This window comes from Furipterus horrens, unplaced genomic scaffold, assembly GCF_987537825.1.
Source record: "Furipterus horrens unplaced genomic scaffold, mFurHor1.1.pri manual_scaffold_2, whole genome shotgun sequence".
In the NCBI taxonomy this organism is placed as follows: Eukaryota; Metazoa; Chordata; class Mammalia; order Chiroptera; family Furipteridae; genus Furipterus; species Furipterus horrens.
This window is the reverse complement of record NW_028327172.1, coordinates 99,277,793-99,294,913: the sequence shown is the minus strand read 5'-3', so window position 1 is coordinate 99,294,913 and position 17,121 is coordinate 99,277,793. Positions and strand designations below refer to the sequence as shown.

Here is a 17,121-nt window from a genome sequence, read left to right as displayed (position 1 = left end):
AAATGTGGCCCTTGTTGTGTTTTACTATTTCATGTAGAGACATATTTCTAGACCATCAGATAACATTCATGTCCTTAAAGGAAAAGTATACTGTATTTTTTCTAAGTAATAAATAGTCTTGATTGAAAACAAAGTTAACAGATACTGTCCCCATTTTAAAATAGAACAAATTGACATTGTCTTTCTTACATTTCATTGTAGCAAAGTAAATATAAAATGAAAACTAAAAAGAAAAAAATCAAATCATGCTTTTTGGATTATTGTACTTTTGGTTAGTACTTAATCAGGATAGATTACTTTGGAATAGAACTATCTACAGTACTCTCTGTTTTAACAGTTTTGTTTTTTCATTTGACAAATGTTTATTGAGAGCCTACTGTGACTGCCTGTCTTTATTCTACATTTAGGAGTATATGGGTAAGCACAACAGATTAAATTCCCAACTCTTGTGGAGATTAAACTACACTTGAAAAGCGTATGACATAGGTAGGGCAAATCAGGTGATGGCTGGGAAAACTAAGAGGTGGAGAGGGTCAAGCAACCAACCAGTTTTAACATGTAGAAGTCAAATTTTTCAGCATCGTGTGGCTAATTAATTGACAGTTCAGGGCTAGAATTCCCAAGCACCGTGAATTGGACCACACTGTTTCTCAGGATACTGAAGTAGTAGGCATTCCCTACGTTGGAAGAAGAGAGCATTTACTCTTTGTGTCTTTGGGTTTATCTGTCTTTCTGGGAAAACATAAAACATCAAAAGACTTTTGTTTTACTTTGATTTACCAGTCTCACGCTTTAAGAAAAAGGCAAATTCAGTCATAAATTAGCAGTGATTTTCTTCATTAAAGCTTATGCTATGCTGAATGAGGACAGTGGCTTGTAGTTTTAAAGGAATGTTTACAGGCAGGAGTAAAGGGGTAAAAGACCAGGTTTGTAGGAGTTCTACTCTCATTTCATCAGCACATCTTGCTATTGTTTACGTATTGGAGTTTTTATGAAGATTTACTTGACAAAAAAAGATTTTCATGGCTTTAAAAAAATGGAAGACCTCTGGACTTCAGGGTAAGCAACATGGTATAGTGTAGCAGACACTGACCTGGGAGTCAGGAGGCCTGGAATCATTCCTAGCTCCCATCCCCCTCAGTGAGTTGTATGGGCCTCAGTAAACCATATCTCAGGGCCTTGGTTTTCTCATTGGTATAGGGTGGGGATTAGACTGAATATTCTTTAATATTCTCTGTATGATCCTAAGCCTCATATAGGACTAATTTTTCGTGGCTCTAATGAAATCTAGAAAAGAGAACTCATAGCCATATGTTTACAGAACTAATAGTAGCTTGAATACTAGTAATGCTTCAAAATAAATCAGTTACCTTTTTTTCTCAGAATGTTATCTTTCCTTCCCTACTTACAGGACCTAGCTTTTCTTTCTTATTCTTGACACTTGAATGACATTGTTCTTTGCGCTTTGATTTAGGTTTTCATACTGATTTTTTTCTACTGTCTCCCTCCCCTTATTTTATTGTGAATGTGTGTTTTTCTTTTGAAATCCCAGCTACCTTGAAAGCTATTGCCTGACTAATATGCTGTCTTGCTGCTCTTTAACATTTCGCTTTGCATATGGCTGTTAATGCCTTTTGGGGTTTTTTTTTTTTTTTTCTTCTTTTAACATTTTCATTTTTTATTTTCTGTGATTGGTGTTTCTTTATTCAATTCAGGTTAGAATTGCCCCTACTGTCACTACCTGGAGTAACAAAACTCCTACCGCCCTTCCCAGTCATCCACCTGCAGCCTCTCCCTCTGACACACAGGTATATCCTTCATTATTCCTCTTTGAGCAGAATTCTGCTCACCTAAATATATATAGATATATATTCTCTACCCCACTTTCTCAGGTTCCCTGTCTCCATCTCTCCACCTGCTTATTGCATTTGAATGCTTTTAGAATGCAAGAAGCAATTTTTAGCACAATTAATTAATTTTTTTTTATCCCTCCCTCTCTCCTCCTTTGCAATTCTAAATTGACTTGAGTGAGAAAAATATCAACTAAGGTTCTAACAGTGGTTTAAATCTGATTCAGTGAAGTTTTTTTTTTTTCTTTTTTTTTTTCTTTCTTTCTACTTTTTTTAAGCATTGCAGAAATTGAAGAGAAGCAACCTTCCCTTGTGGCATTTAACTTACATTTTCAAAGTGTGGAATTGTGGATGGAATTTAGTAGAGCAATACTGGTGACTTATAAATATCATTCATTGACATTATTTTATGAGGCTTTTAGCATTTGTAGTTATTTATTGCAATTATTACTTTGAACCTGTCTGATTTTTAAATCACTCAGAATACGTTGCTCAGAAAATGTGCTCTGAAGAAGATAGGATGTGCAAAATGCAATGTTTCTTACATAATAAAGTATTTTTTAATAGAATTCCATTTTGGAGATTATAAATCCATTGGGTAAATTCTTGGTTCCAAATGTAATTCTTCTTTTACAATAATCTCATTTCCTAGGGAGAAAATCCTCCACCTCCAGGTTTCTTAATGCATGGAAATATTAACCCAAATGTTGCCGGAGCTCAGCTTTCCACATCTCCAGGTCACATGCACACCCAGGTTCCTCCTTATCCACAGTCACAGCGTAAGTAGTATGACCCTGAAGTCCTTTTACAGCAGCATGTCTTATCTAATCTGGTAACTAGTTACTTTGAGGCTCCAAAGCCATGATCAAATCAGTTTTAACAAGAAAAGAAAGAACCAAAGTGTGTAGGGCCCAAGTCCTTGCTATAGAGAAACATGGTTTCCTTAGGAAGCATCCTGAATCAACATGCTAGCAAACCGTTTCTCTGTCAGCCATTCAGAACACTTGGCTCCTGTTCCTGAGTCTTTACTAAGACCTATTAAAGAGAGTCAATTAGTCCATGATTTGGTCTAAAAAAAAATAGAATTTTAGAAATTATTTGGTACATACTCTTATTTCAGGCAAGATGACACAAATCATTTTTGGAAAATATGGTTCTAAGGGACATACGTTGTTTTCCACTTATTTTATTTTTTAAGAAATAAGTTTTATTTTTTTAGAGCAGTTTTAATTGTTTACAGCAAAATTGAATGGAAAGTACAGAAAGTTATATCACCTGCCCCATATACAAACCTCCCCCACTGTCGGCATCCTGCACCTCAGTTTTGAGCCCACACTGACAGATCATTATCATCCAAAGTTCCTACTTTAGAGTTCACTCTTGGTGTTGTACCTTCTGTGAATTTTGACAAATGTGTAATAATGACATATATCCACCAGTGGCTTTGTTTTTTTTCAGGAAATATTTGCACTTGGAAAGTAAAATAATTACCACTGTTCTAAAATTTAAATGAAGAGCAAAATCTCAAAGGGGAAAATTATATGACTAAACAACTATTATAAAAACAAGAGATCATTACCTAATAAGAACTAACCTTAATGAGCATGTTCTGTGCTAAAGTGTGTGTTTGTACTTAGCGTGAATACAAATATGATACAACTTTTCATTCATGTGCTCAGTGTGAAAGTGCTGCCTTTCAGAATAGAACCAAGTGCAGTTCTACTGGGTTCACTCTGTAGAGGTTCATACCTACTTCTGGTCATGCAGAATATGATGGTATTAAGATCTCTACTCTGAGTTCAGGTCATTGCATTTATTAGTTTGCTACCTGATTACTTACTAACCAACTGTATAATATAAAATATATAGTTATTGTTTTGTCAGGGATCATAGAGAGTTGACCATTTATTTGAAACTACTAAAACTCAGAATTTGAGTAGCTGATGATTTTACTAAATGTTGGAGAAGACATTTGATTCATTATAATAGTGCTCATGCTACAATTCCTGTGGTAGGGGAGATCTTATGCTTCCACCAAACTCCCCTTAACTGAAGCATGTGGATTCCTCCAAGGTTCCATCTGGTGTCTAGTAGGTGTCACTGCAGTCTTTTGGGAACAGGAAGTCTCAGTAAGAGTTAGTCTTTTAAAATTGATTTTACTTTTTAAATTTACTTCCCAGTTACAGTTGATATACAATATATTATGTTTCAAGTGTACAACATAGTGATTAGACATTTATATACATGATGTTTCAAAGATTTTCATAGCCCACAGCAATCTGGAGATGGCAAGTTTCAAATATGGGATTCGATGACTTTTAGTGTATTTAGGGCATCTGAGTTGTCAGAAGCATGGCGTATTATAAGTGTTTATGGTTGGTTGTAAGTTATTGTTAAAAGAATGATAAAAACAATTTCCAAAGAATGATAACTTTGATTTTCTGTTGCTGTCTGAATAAACTTGTAACTAATGAAAATTTCTGTTTCTTCTCCTTGGTGTAGCTTATCAACCAGCCCAGCCGTATTCCTTCGGAACAGGGGGGTCAGCAACGTATCAGCCTCAGCAGCCTGTTGCTCATTCTGCTTCAAATACTTACCCTAACACCCCTTATATATCTTCTGCTCCTTCCTATTCTGGTCACTCTCAGATGTATGCAGCACAGCACCAGGTCTCTCCACCTACCTCCAGCCCTTCTGCTTCTTTCCCCCCACCCCCTTCCTCTGGAGCATCCTTCCAGCATGGCGGACCAGGAGCTCCACCATCTTCAGCTTATGCACTGCCTTCTGGACCAACAGGTACACTGCCTGCTGCCAGTGAGCTGCCTGCATCCCAAAGAACAGGTCTGAGCTTGAAAGGGATTTGGTTTGGCTCCCTCATTTATTTTTTCATGAATACATGGGCGGAAAGAGGGGAATTATTTCTAGCTATTTGAATACTGGATAATGTGAGGTGTTAAGTTTTTATAACAAATTCTAAAACTATTTCTAAAGGGGTGATTTTCCCATAATGAACTTAGTTACTAAATGAGGAAGGCTTTAGAGCTTCAAAAAGGTAAGAGTGTACAATCTACATTGAATTTCAAGTAAGTGGTAAAAAATTAATTGGTTGGAACCAGATTTAATAGACATTAATATCTTTACTAGAGCAAAACTGCTCTTTGTTCTTACTGCAAAGTTTACATTTTTAAAATTACTCGTGTCTTAAATTCATTCATGGAGGTTAAACAGTACAGTCTTATGATTTAGTACAAATTTTCTAATTATGTTTATTTGGAAAACTGCGGAGATATGCTTATCTAAAGGAAAAAAGTGAGAGAACACAGTGACAGAGAATCACTAACACAGCAGATAGTCATTGTACAGTAGTACTCTTTATTCTCCAGTAGGGCAGTACCTAACACCCTCTCAGACATTTTGGAAATTTCTAGGTGCATTATTTTTTTGGTCTAGTAGTTATGCCTAAAATTTTCTAATTAAAAATTATAATTTTAAATTATTTTATAGTGAAATACACATTTTATTAATTTTTTCTCATGTTATAATTAGAGCATTATGTTAATTTTTTATGAGTAGGTTAAGTTATCTGATTTTCATTTTTGGATAGTAAAAAGTCCTCAAAAACATGTCCTATGAAAAGGGATCAAAATTAAACTTCCTAGGTTTGTAACCCGGCTTCACTACTTTCTAGTTATGTGACCTTCAGTAAGTTACTTAACTTCTTTAAGCTTCAGTTTCCTCAAAATAATAATAGTACCTACTCACAAGCTTATGAAGATAATTAAATATATTACTTATATTAAAACCATTGAGGGAGACTGATTGTAAAATTAGCTGTAATTACAAAAAAAAATCTCACTTAAAATTAGAGTTCTGTGCATTTTGGTATTTGAAAATAGTTTCTCTTTCAGATTATAACTGATGGTTTTGAACTAAAGGGGCAAAATGATGAATGAGTCTTGCTTTGCTCCTAATATTGAAGTTGCTCCTGAAGAGTCCAGTATATATTTTTTCTCCTTTTATGTGCTAGTCAGTAGCTTTAATTACTGAAAACATTTAACAAAAAATAGAACTTATCAAGGAAATATTTTTCTAATAAAGTCTTATGGATCCAGAATTGCACACTTATCTCTTCTTCTCTTCTTTGATTTACAATATTAAAGTCCAGAGTACCAAAAATCACACACACATTCACACATAATATGTATCATCTTTTACAGCACAGATAAAATTTCTGAAATTTTCAATACAAATACTTCAATAAATTGATCTTTTAGCAAGGAGTGCTAATTCAGTTGCAGAGTTTTAAAAACTACCTTTTAAAATCTGGGTGAGTGAAGACAGTATCAACATTGTTTCAGTTGAATAGTTGGATATTAGAGTTTGTGAGTGAAGGATGGATTTGAGTAAATCGCTACTTAAAAGGTGGTGCAGGGAAGTAGGGAAGTCAACTATCATTTATTGAACGATCATTGGACACATACCAGCACTTGACAAGTATTTTCTTATTTAATCCTCACAGCCATGAGAAATAGGAATAATTTTTTTTTTAATTGACATGAGGAAAGATGAGTTTTCTAGGAGTTGTGTTATATTTTCATGGTTGCACTGTGGTAATCTCCAAGATGAGATACAAACCTAGGTCTCTCAGTCCTCAAAGCCACATTCGTTCTTACTTATTAGATTCTAGTCCTAATGTGATAGACTAGCCATCAGTGTTAGAATTAGAAAAATCATTTAGCAACACTGTTTTAGGTATTTGTTACTTCATTATCTAAGTTAAATATTTGCATGGGTGTCTTTTTCTTCTTAAGCAAAAGTGCATTTGGCTGTGAGATAAAGTCTTTGCTTATATACAAAGTAACAGAATGTTCTAATCTGGCTGAGAAACAGAGTGACTATTAGGAAGAAGAAGCCAAACAAACTTTTTCAGTATTCAGCATGCACTAAGCTAGCTGCTTTGTTGCCTCTTGCATGTTAGTAGTCCCTATATTTTAATTAACAGTAATAGCTTTATCATTTTTTATTTTTTTATTTCCTAAAATTTTTGCTTAGGTTATATAAAGGATTGTGACTGAAAATTTTATCTTTGTTCTAATGTGTCTTAGTTCATTTTGTGGTTCTCTATAGGATTTAGGAATTCTGCTGGTCCAATGGATGATTCTTGACAGAAACTAGGTTTCTCAAGCCCTCTGACTATTAGTGAACCACAAAGTAATGTACCCATAGACAAAAAACTAATGTTGCAATCATAACATTTATTCAGTAAATTCTTTTTTTTTTTTAATTTAGTAAAGCCTTAATCAGTGTCTGTTCAGTCTATAATCACAATTATTCCAGGCAGAAAACAACAGTGCAATTCTAGTGAATAGCACATAGCTTTGTTGTAAATTGGAATATAAAATTTGTCTTGGGCCAAATTTTGGAAACCCTTAAATGCCTGGGCGAGAATTTTATACTTAATATGGTAAGAAGAAAAGTTCTAGTGAAGGAGTTTGAACTGGTCATAGGCATGGTTGAATTGGTAGTTGAGGAAGGCTAATCTGGAGGTAGTCCTACAAAATAGATTGTGGGCAGCATGGCAGAATCAGAGGCAAGGAAAACTGGCCCTTCCCCAGTTCTTGGGGTAATGTGGCAACAGCCTACGTTAGGATAGTGCAGTATTGATTCAGTGGTGGCAGCACCAGGAACAGAAAGATTTCCCTGTGTTAGCTATCTAGGATACGTAGGATAATGTCTGCCACATTTTTTTTAAATCTCTCGTTTAATGTGTGTTTGTTACTGTGGGTGAGCACTTTCAAATATGAAGGCCTTAGAATTTTACTCAAAAAAATTATTACCTGTTAATAACTACTTCAAGCTATCATGAAACTATCTGAGTGAACATTGCTGATTTTGTTAAACAATGGAAAATTTAAGTTAGGTATATAGTCCTGTGTTTCTTCACACAGAAGAGTCTTCAAGGGGCATACATAATACTGCATATTTTCTTTAAGCACTATTCTGAAAAAATTTTTTTTATTTTCATAGATATTTCTTAGTCAAATTATAAGGACCTGTTTTTAACTTTTTAAATAAAGGGAAGAGCATACTCTTCATTTTTTTGAAAAATCCTATTTTATGCCATTGGAAATTATCTCAAAAATTCATATCTTTCTAAATTTTAATTTTTAATTTTGTTTCCCCCCTTTTTTTTTAAATGTGACATGTTCGGCTTATAGGGGAAAGAAGATACATATTATTGTCAAGAATGCTCTATTCTCTTTATTTCAAATTATCTTCTAGCCAAAGTCTAATACCATTGGAGCTAATATTTTGTTCATCCACTGAAAAATATCTTTGCCAGTACATAGGCAGTACATTATGTTCCTGCAAGAGTACCTAAGGAGGTTCCCAGTGAGAAATGGGATTCAAGTATGTAAGACCAAGCAGTTCTCTCTTTCTTCTCTAAAAACCTGTAGAAGACTAATCACAGCACTAACATGGATAAGGTTCTCCAGTATTCAGTGACATGCCATATTCAGTTTTTAAATTAACTTTCCCTTGTTTTTATTGTTTTCACTATAGGATTTTGAAAGACTCTACATAGTATAAGAAATAAAATTAAAATTAGCTGTATTTCTACCACTCAAATGTAACCACTAATTTAGGTTTATATGTTCCTTTTATATACATACATACACATGTGTATGTTTGTAAGTATGCATGTAATAAAAAACTTAAATGTGGTTAAAATATATATAACATACAACTTACTATTTTAATCATTTTTAAGGATATGTAGTTCAGTAACATTAAGTACATTCACATTGTTGTATAACCATCACCACTATCTATCTACAGACTTTTTTGTCTTCGCATAGTGAAATTATAACTCTCCTCTCTGCCCAGGTAACCATTGTTCTACTTTCTGTCTCTGAATTCGACTACTCTAGGTATTTCATATAAGTAGAAGCATACAGTATTTGTCCTTTTGTGACTGACCTACTTCACTGTCTTCAAGATTCATCCATGTTGTAACATGTATCAGAATTTCTTTCCTTTTTAATGTTGAATAATATTCCACTATATGCATATACCACATTTTGTTTATCAGTACGTATGCATTCTGGCTATTATAAATAATGTTGGTATGAACATGGATATACAAATATCTGTTCAAGTTCCTGCTTTCAGTTCTTTTGGGCATATACCCAGAAGTGGAATTGCTGGATCAAATGTTTAATTTTTTGAGGAACTGTCATACTGTTTTCAGTAGTGGCTGCACCATTTTACATTCCCACCAGCAGTGCACAAGGGTTCCAGTTTCTCTATACTCACAGCAACACTTGTTTTCTGATTGGGTTGTTTTCATTTGTTCATTTGTTTGTTTGCCCTTTAAAGTCATGTCATGTTTTAAAAGAGTATGAAAGAGATTATTCCCATTCTTTAGTTTTCTGAAAGAGTAAAAGATTATCTCCTCTTTACAGTTTATGTTCTAGATTAGACAGAGTTGTGTCGATTTTTTTAAATGTTGACTAAGAGTATCATTGTGCACATTCGTAACAAACCTCCATACTACTGTCTTCTGTAGATATTCATGTTCTTCATGTAGCTTGCGTTACCTGATGTTGATACTAAAGTGAATCTTTATAAAGGAGAGGTTAATTTCATTATGTTTTTTAAGTCATATTTAAACAGTTTGAAGACATAAAAGCAGAAAGACTGAGAGGGGTTAAAATTATAACAGACAAAATGTTAAATTGGTAAGAAATTTGAGCAAGGGTTTTATGAGCTGGAATAAAACATGCCTAATATATTTCAAGATCTTAAGTTACTCAGAGTCAGTTAGGTGTGATTTGTGGGGTGGGGACTTTGATTTCTGGGTTGGAATAAAATATGCCTATTATATCTCATGGTTTTAAGTTAGGCATATTGGGGGAGGGCTTTGATTATTGTACATTTGTTATGTTCTATCTAACAGGGGCTACCCCCACCCCCTCAGGTTATGCAAGCTAGTCAACTACCAAAGGGTCATATGATATTGCTTCCTAAGCCTTTTTGTGCTACTCACAGTTTGTGAAATCAGGATACCCCCTCAGGCTTTAAGAGCCAGGGCTGAAGTCACTGCCATGAGAGGTTAGAAGAAAAACTGCTTTCATCTTAAGCTTTTGCCTCTCATTGGACAGGGGATAAGGGCATGTTGTTGGGACCACTTCCTGAAAAAAAGGTCCAGGCCACCATATTTTCAGTACCTTTAGCTTTGTAATATATCCACCCCTTAGCCCAGAAGCTTACATCTGGTGCTGAGGAGTACATCAGTAATTGCAAATCATGTCAGTCCTTTCTCATAGGGCACACACAACTCCCAGGGGTTTATTAACTACAGTGCTATGAGGTCATATCTTTCGGGGTGGGGGGTTGGTTATAAGGGCATTATTTAAGGCAAAAATAGGAAGTCACTTATAGTCAGTTACTTTTTATCACTTCTTTCTTCAGTTAAACCCTTGGTGAAGAAGTTGGTGTGTGCTTAGGAGCCATATTGGATAGCTGAGCATCTATTCCATAAACTCCACACGGTTGTGTGTGAAGTTTCAAGCTATGGGATTACCTCTCCCACCTCATGATTTCTCTGAGGCTTGTGCTTCTTAAGTAGAGATCAGACTGAACTGAACTCATAATAAATTGCTATATTCTCTTGGTTCCTCTCTCCTCAAGTAAAGATTGTTGTATTCCCATACGTTATATGGGTATATGACATACCTCCATTGTATGCTTTTGATTTGAGGTTAGGCCTGGCCTTATCCTGAATATATGCTGTGCTAGTTTTCAGCCTTCTTTCCTCTTGTCTGCTGCCAAAAACCAATTCCCTTAAAAGAAAAAGCAATTTCTGGGAGACTTTCCCTAAATAGTCTGCAAATCCTTATATTCTTATAGAAAAGACCATATGAGAGGATAACATATTAACGGGCCTATTCGCATGTATACTCATATTCCATGGGTGACTCCAGAAATTACTGGTTTTCCAGAATGCAGACATTTGGGGCCTCCCAAATTCAGCAGTGAAGTAGTACCACCTTGTTAAGTAAGATTGGTTGACATGCTTACCTTTAACAAGTGCAGTGCTGATCTCTGCAGACCAGTGTAGAAATCCTCTCATTTTGACCAGCAGCATCGGCATTACCTGGGAATTGGCTGGAACGATAGAATCTCAGGCCCTGCACTATGACCATGAATTAGAATCTGCATTTTAACAAGATCTTCAGCTGATTTGGAGTCACAGATTTAAATAACACTAAAATGGACACAGTTATAATACGTTAGAAAGAACTCTTCCCCAGTAATATTTCTGAATTTCATTGATCAAATAATAGAAAAACAATTGATGCAGACAATTAGGGCAAGTTATTTTAAATAAGAAGGAACAATATTTTTTCTTAAAAGAGACAGTTGGTATAGTAAGACAAAAAAAAATGCTGTTTATGAGTTAATTGGATCTGACACAAATGATTTTGCTTTACCTCAAAACTGATTACTTTCTTAATTAAGAGACATTTTATATGATTTGATTAAAAAGTAAGTTTTAGTCCCTTATATATATTTTTCTCATTTTTTATTTTCAATTACAGATGACATACATTATTATATTAGTTTCAGGTGTACACCCCAGTGATTAGACATTACATCAGGATAAATCTTGCATCCATCTGACACCACACATAGTTATTACAATATTATTGACTATATCCCCTATGCTGTACTTTACATCCCCATGACTGTTCTGTTACTACCAATTTGTACTTCTTAACCCCGTCACTTTTTTCACAATCCACCACCCTAACCCCACTTAATCCCTTATAAAATTAGTTTCTTTTTTTCTGGGAGTTGATAGTGGGAGAAGAAACAATTATAAAATGAAAAGTAGAGTTTAGAATGTCTTTGAATATAATATTGTTTAAGTGACTTTTACATTTTGTCTACAGAAAATCAGTTTATGCAAGACCAAGCACCTATGCTGGAAGGTGAATTGGTTATAAAATGTACTTTTGGAAATCTCTGAATCAATGAATGCAATTAATGATTGGACATTCACAATAATGCATGTGAACTTCAAAGCTGATGATATCCTAAATCTGATCAGTATCATTTTTTAAATTTGGCTTCTTAATGAATCAGATTTCAGGACTGATTGAATTAACATGGTGATACAAATAGCTTTAAATCATAATGTCTGTTTTATATAGACATAAAGACAACAACTATACCAAGATTGTCTTAGATATGAGTAAGATTAGAAGGTGATGGCAGAGATTTGAATGATTAATCTATGTATGACTAGAACTTTAAGAATTTGTTAGGTAGATAGCAGCATGTAGTTTAATATTTTGTGATTATCTCTTGAGTGTCTTGATGTTCGTTTGGCATTCTGTCTCTTAGTAAACTTGTAGAAAATTTATTCTATCTTTAAAATCAAGGCAAATGAGTACATGTTGGTTAAGAGATCTTGTTTTTAAAAAACTTCCTGTGATGTTGTTATCAATCACAGGTTCTTTGGTTTGCTAAGCAATTTTATGATTTAGTATCAAGGATATCAATAAAACAAAAGGTAAAATACTGGAAGAATATTTAATTTATTGGAACAAGAGTAATTTTTGTCTTTACATATACACATAAATAAAACTCAATGAAATATACCATGATTATATTGTGATTAGAACTTATCTTATTTCTGGCTTGTTTTATTCCTTTTTTCTTTAAAGATACTGGCATTAGGGTACTTAATGAGTTCTGCTTTTATCTATTTCTCACTTTGAAATGACAGATTTTTTTTTAAGAGGACATTTACTAAAGTTGACAGTAGCTTAATTTTATATTTGCTGCCAGCCTGGAATTTGTTTTGTGGCATTAAAAAAATTATTATCATGGGTATTTGAATGTCCTTTTCTACTTTATAAGTAATTCCTAAGGCAAAGATGATAAAAATTTCTAGTGCTATATAGTTCGGCTTTCTTTTTTTAAACAATGTTTCTACCATGTAGATGGTTTGCTTATGCTGAATTGCTCTCTTGTGAAATAGGAGATTACTACTTTTCCTTTTTTTTGTATGCTGACTATCAGAAGACTTTTTAAAAGCAAACTCTAGTGATTTATTTCTTCTTTATTAAGAGAGAATTGTTAACAGATCTTTGAAGGTTATACGCTAATATAGACAGAAAGAATTCACTGTCCTTAAATTTAACACAGCTTTCACTTTATTTTACTTTTTTAAAGATTTTATTTATTTATTTTAGAGAGAGGGGAAAGGAGGGAGAAAGAAATGGAGAGAAAGCAGCAGTGTACAAGAGACACATTGATTGGTTACCTCTCACACACCCCAAATCAGGTACCTGGCCCACAACCAAGGCATGTACCCTGACTAGAAATTGAACCGGCAACCTTTCAGTTCACAGGCCAGCTTTCAATGCACTTAGCCACACCAGCCAGGGAAGCTTTTTCATTTTAATGGCAAGGTATCTTGCTTACTAAGCCAATGCCTTATGATTTTTAGAGGTAATGAGTTTGAGAATCCAGGACTACATAGCTCAGCTGGTAAAACTTGTGACAGTTATCTCAGGGTTAAGGCAAGATTTGAAGGTATTCTAAAATGGACATAATTTAGTTTCTTCTTTTTGATATTCTAAAGGAAAGTGCCCTCTATTATCTGTTATAGGTCCTCAGAATGGTTGGAATGATCCTCCAGCTTTGAACAGAGTACCCAAGAAGAAGAAGGTACTAGAAAAAGATGTCTATCCAATTGCTACAGATGTTTTGTTAATCATATAGCCACCTAGGACACACCACACTTCCCTGATCTTTTCAGAGGCAAAGCTTACTAGATTGATATACTTAAAAGTATATTTCAGTTTACATTTTCAAATCCATGAAGGAGAGGAAAGAAAGTAGAAACCGTATTATGGTGTGGATTAAACCTCTTGGAGAAGGCAAAATATAAATTCCCAACAGGTCTCTTTCAGAGAATAAGAATCAAAATTTCAGGCTTCTCAAATGATTTTTTAGGAGTTACTTTGGTTTTTGGGTTCCACCAGTAATCATAAATTTGGTAATTATATTTTGTTTGTCACATACAATATGAATGAAGAAATATTCTTATAGCAGAATATTGTTTAGATGTCAGTAACTGTTGATAACTGTTAGAGCAGAAGATAAGACTTTTCTTTATTCTGAAGCCATTTTCTACCATTTTTTTTTTACTCCTAGTGATCTCCTTCCCCTAAATATAGTAATGAGAGTCCATAACATAAAATTGGGAGATGCTAAATCAGTAAGAAAACCAAAAATTTAGGTTAGTAATAATCAGAAACTTAGTCTGCTACTTTTTGTGTGATTGAATTGACAGGCAATATTCACTAAGAAAAGGGTATTACATTGTGATCATATTAAACATACAGATATTTGATATATCTGATTTTAGTATTGCTAGATAAAGTTCTCCAGACATTTACATCCTCTTTCAAAAACACAATGGTTTTGGCTCCTCATTATGGGAGTTAAGTATGGAAGGCAAAGAAGAAACTAAAAGATCTAGGTTCGAACTCTCCACCCCTTTGAGCTAGATTAGTTCTGTTTTTGTTTTGCTCTATAATAATTCTGCATAAAATTTCATTTGAAAAGTAGTCTATTTTAAAAAAATCTTTTTCAACCATGGATTAATGTAACTCCCTTATTTAAAGCTGAGGAAATGTTGCTATCATTATTTTTCTTACTCTTGTTGTCTTTTATTACAATCTTTTAAAAGATGCCTGAAAACTTTACACCTCCTATTCCCATCACATCACCGATCATGAATCTCTTGGGTGACCACCAGTCACAGATGCTGCAGCAGCAACCTTCAACTCCAGTACCACCATCAAGCCAAGCTTCATTCCCACAGCCACATCTTCCAGGTGGCCAGCCCTCCTTCCATAGCATACAGCAACCTCTTGGTCAACCAGGCATGCCACCATCTTTCTCAAAGCCCAATATCGAAGGTGCCCCAGGAGCTCCTATTGGAAATACCATCCAGGTAAGAGTAAAAATCTGTGGAAACGAAATGGGGGGATCATCTATTTCAGTTAACATAAGTTTTTTAATACACTTTATTGTTTATGCTATTACAGTTGTCCCAATTTCTTCTCCCTTTGTTCCCCTCAACCCAGTGACTCCTCCTCCCTCCAGTTGTCCCATCCCTTAATCCATGCCCACTGGTTGTGCATATAGTTCTTCTGAACATCTTCCTATCTCCACTCCCTCCCTACTATGCTTCTTAATTCCTGTACCAGCTCCCTCCCTTTCCCCCCATTCCCCTCCCTGCTGACCTCCCCCCAATATGTTCACCATACCTATCATTCTTTTCCCACTTTCGTTGCCTACTCAGTCTGCCTTTGTTTCAATTCCCTAGCTGCTGCTGTTGGTTGTCGTGATACAGTTTTCATTTTAATGTTCATAGTTTTGATCTTCCTTTTCCTAAACAAGTCCCTGTAACATTTCATATAACAATGGTTTGGATCTGATGAACTCCTTCAGTTTTACTTTGTCCTGGAAGCACTTTCTCTGCCCTTCTATTCTGAATGACAGCTTCGCTGGATAGAGTAATCATGGTTGTAGGTTTTTGCTTTTCATTACTCTGAATATTTCTTGCCAGTCCCTTCTTGCCTGCAGAGTTTCTTTTGAGAAGTCAGCTGGTAGTCTTATTGGGACCCCTTTGTACGTAATTCTCGTCTCTCTTGCTGCCTTTAAGATTCTTTAGCCTTAATTTTTGACATTTTGATGATAATGTGTCTTGGTGTGGTTCTCCCTGGGTCCAGTTTTTTGGGAATTCTGTTCTTCCTGGACCTGTAAGTCTTATTTCCTTCCCCAAGTTAGGGAAGTTCTGCTTCATTATTTTTTCAAATAATTTTTCAATTTATAGTTCTTCTTCACCTTCTGGTAGCCCTATGATTCGGATGTCGGCCTGCTTATAGCTGTCTGATAAGTTTCTGAGCCTCTCCTCATTTTCCTCACTTCTCGTTTCCTCTTTCTGCACTGGTTAACTGTTTGTTCCTTCCTTATGTTCCGATTTATTGATCTGATCCCTGGATTTCTCTCCCTCACCACTAGTTTCATATGTGTTTTTGTTTGTTTCAGCAGGACTAGCCTTCATTCCTTCCCTGTCTTATTTAAGATCTGCTGTCAGGTCTGTAAGCATTCTTATAACCAAAGCTCTGAACTGAGCCTCATAAAGATTTCCTATCTGTTTCTTCATTAGATTAGATATTTGCTGTCTGGTCAGCTGTGTCACCGGGATCTCTATCATGATCTGTGCTATCCTGACTGTTTTGTGTTTAGCTTTGCTTCCTGGGCAGGGCTGTCACACCTACACTATAGGGGCGGAGCCCCATGCACTCATCACAACCGGGCGACCCGTCTCACCACACTGTGGTGTTTTCTGCAAGGGTGGGAGTCCAAGATGGATTCCTGCTATTCACTCTCCGCTGACAGACCGGGAGTCTCCTCCTCTGTCCCCACGCCCTCTGGGCCTCACACTCCAAGGCATTGGGGGTCTGCCTTCCCCAGCTTTGGAATCGCAAGCTGACGGGTCTGGTCTGCAGCCGGGGGTGCTCCCCAGGCACTTCTCGCCTCCCTCTAAATACGGGTGTCTGTGCTTACCGCCGTCCTGCCTCCATCGCTGCTGCTGCCATGGACAACACAGCTTGAACTCTCCTACCCGGCTTCGCCCTTCCTGCCTGTCCGGACGAGCACCACTTCTTTATAACTTCATACATTGGACTTCCATTTATTTTCTGGAACTTATGGTTATTTCTGGCTTTGCAGTAGTTGTATTCCTTCTTAGTTGTGGAGGGAGATGGAGCATGTCAGTCTAGGCTTCCATCTTGGCCAGAAGTCTCCTGTGTTTGCTTCCATGTCCCAGGGAGAGCTGTTGCTCCTACTACGTTGTAAGGGGCGGAACCTTAGGTATTCGTCAGTAACAGGCGACCTGTTTCACCACGTTGTGGCGCTTTATGCGGTGGAGGGGTCTGAGAAGGAATAATGCCGCTTGTCCAGCACTCGCCCCTTTTCCAGGCACTTCTCCCACTTCCACACCAGACTGGCGCCTCTCTAGCTGCTGCCCTGACTGTCATTCCCAGAGTGGGTGGGTCTGCGGATGTTCTAGGTCAATGGGGGCCCTTTAAACAAGCAGACTCTGCTGAGAGACTGGCAGTTTCTGCCTCGTCCCAACCCCCACTGGTTTGCACAGTCAAAAGCAATGAGGCTTGAT

General features: G+C 36.0%; 1 protein-coding gene across 20 annotated transcripts in view; it reads left to right on the top strand.

Moving 5' to 3' along the window:
- SEC31A (SEC31 homolog A, COPII component) overlaps positions 1-17,121 on the top strand; it is a 96,570-nt gene that overhangs the window by 65,728 nt on the left and 13,721 nt on the right. For 5 of the 20 annotated variants that reach the window (XM_090266213.1, XM_090266210.1, XM_090266212.1 and 2 more), the window contains 6 exons: positions 1,716-1,808; positions 2,503-2,629; positions 4,353-4,691; positions 11,810-11,848; positions 13,537-13,595; positions 14,623-14,889. In XM_090266213.1, the coding sequence (XP_090122339.1) occupies positions 1,716-1,808; positions 2,503-2,629; positions 4,353-4,691; positions 11,810-11,848; positions 13,537-13,595; positions 14,623-14,889 (924 nt within the window). The remainder of the gene's footprint in view (positions 1-1,715; positions 1,809-2,502; positions 2,630-4,352; positions 4,692-11,809; positions 11,849-13,536; positions 13,596-14,622; positions 14,890-17,121) is intronic. The other 15 variants (XM_090266219.1, XM_090266214.1, XM_090266221.1 and 12 more) reach the window with 10 other exon arrangements.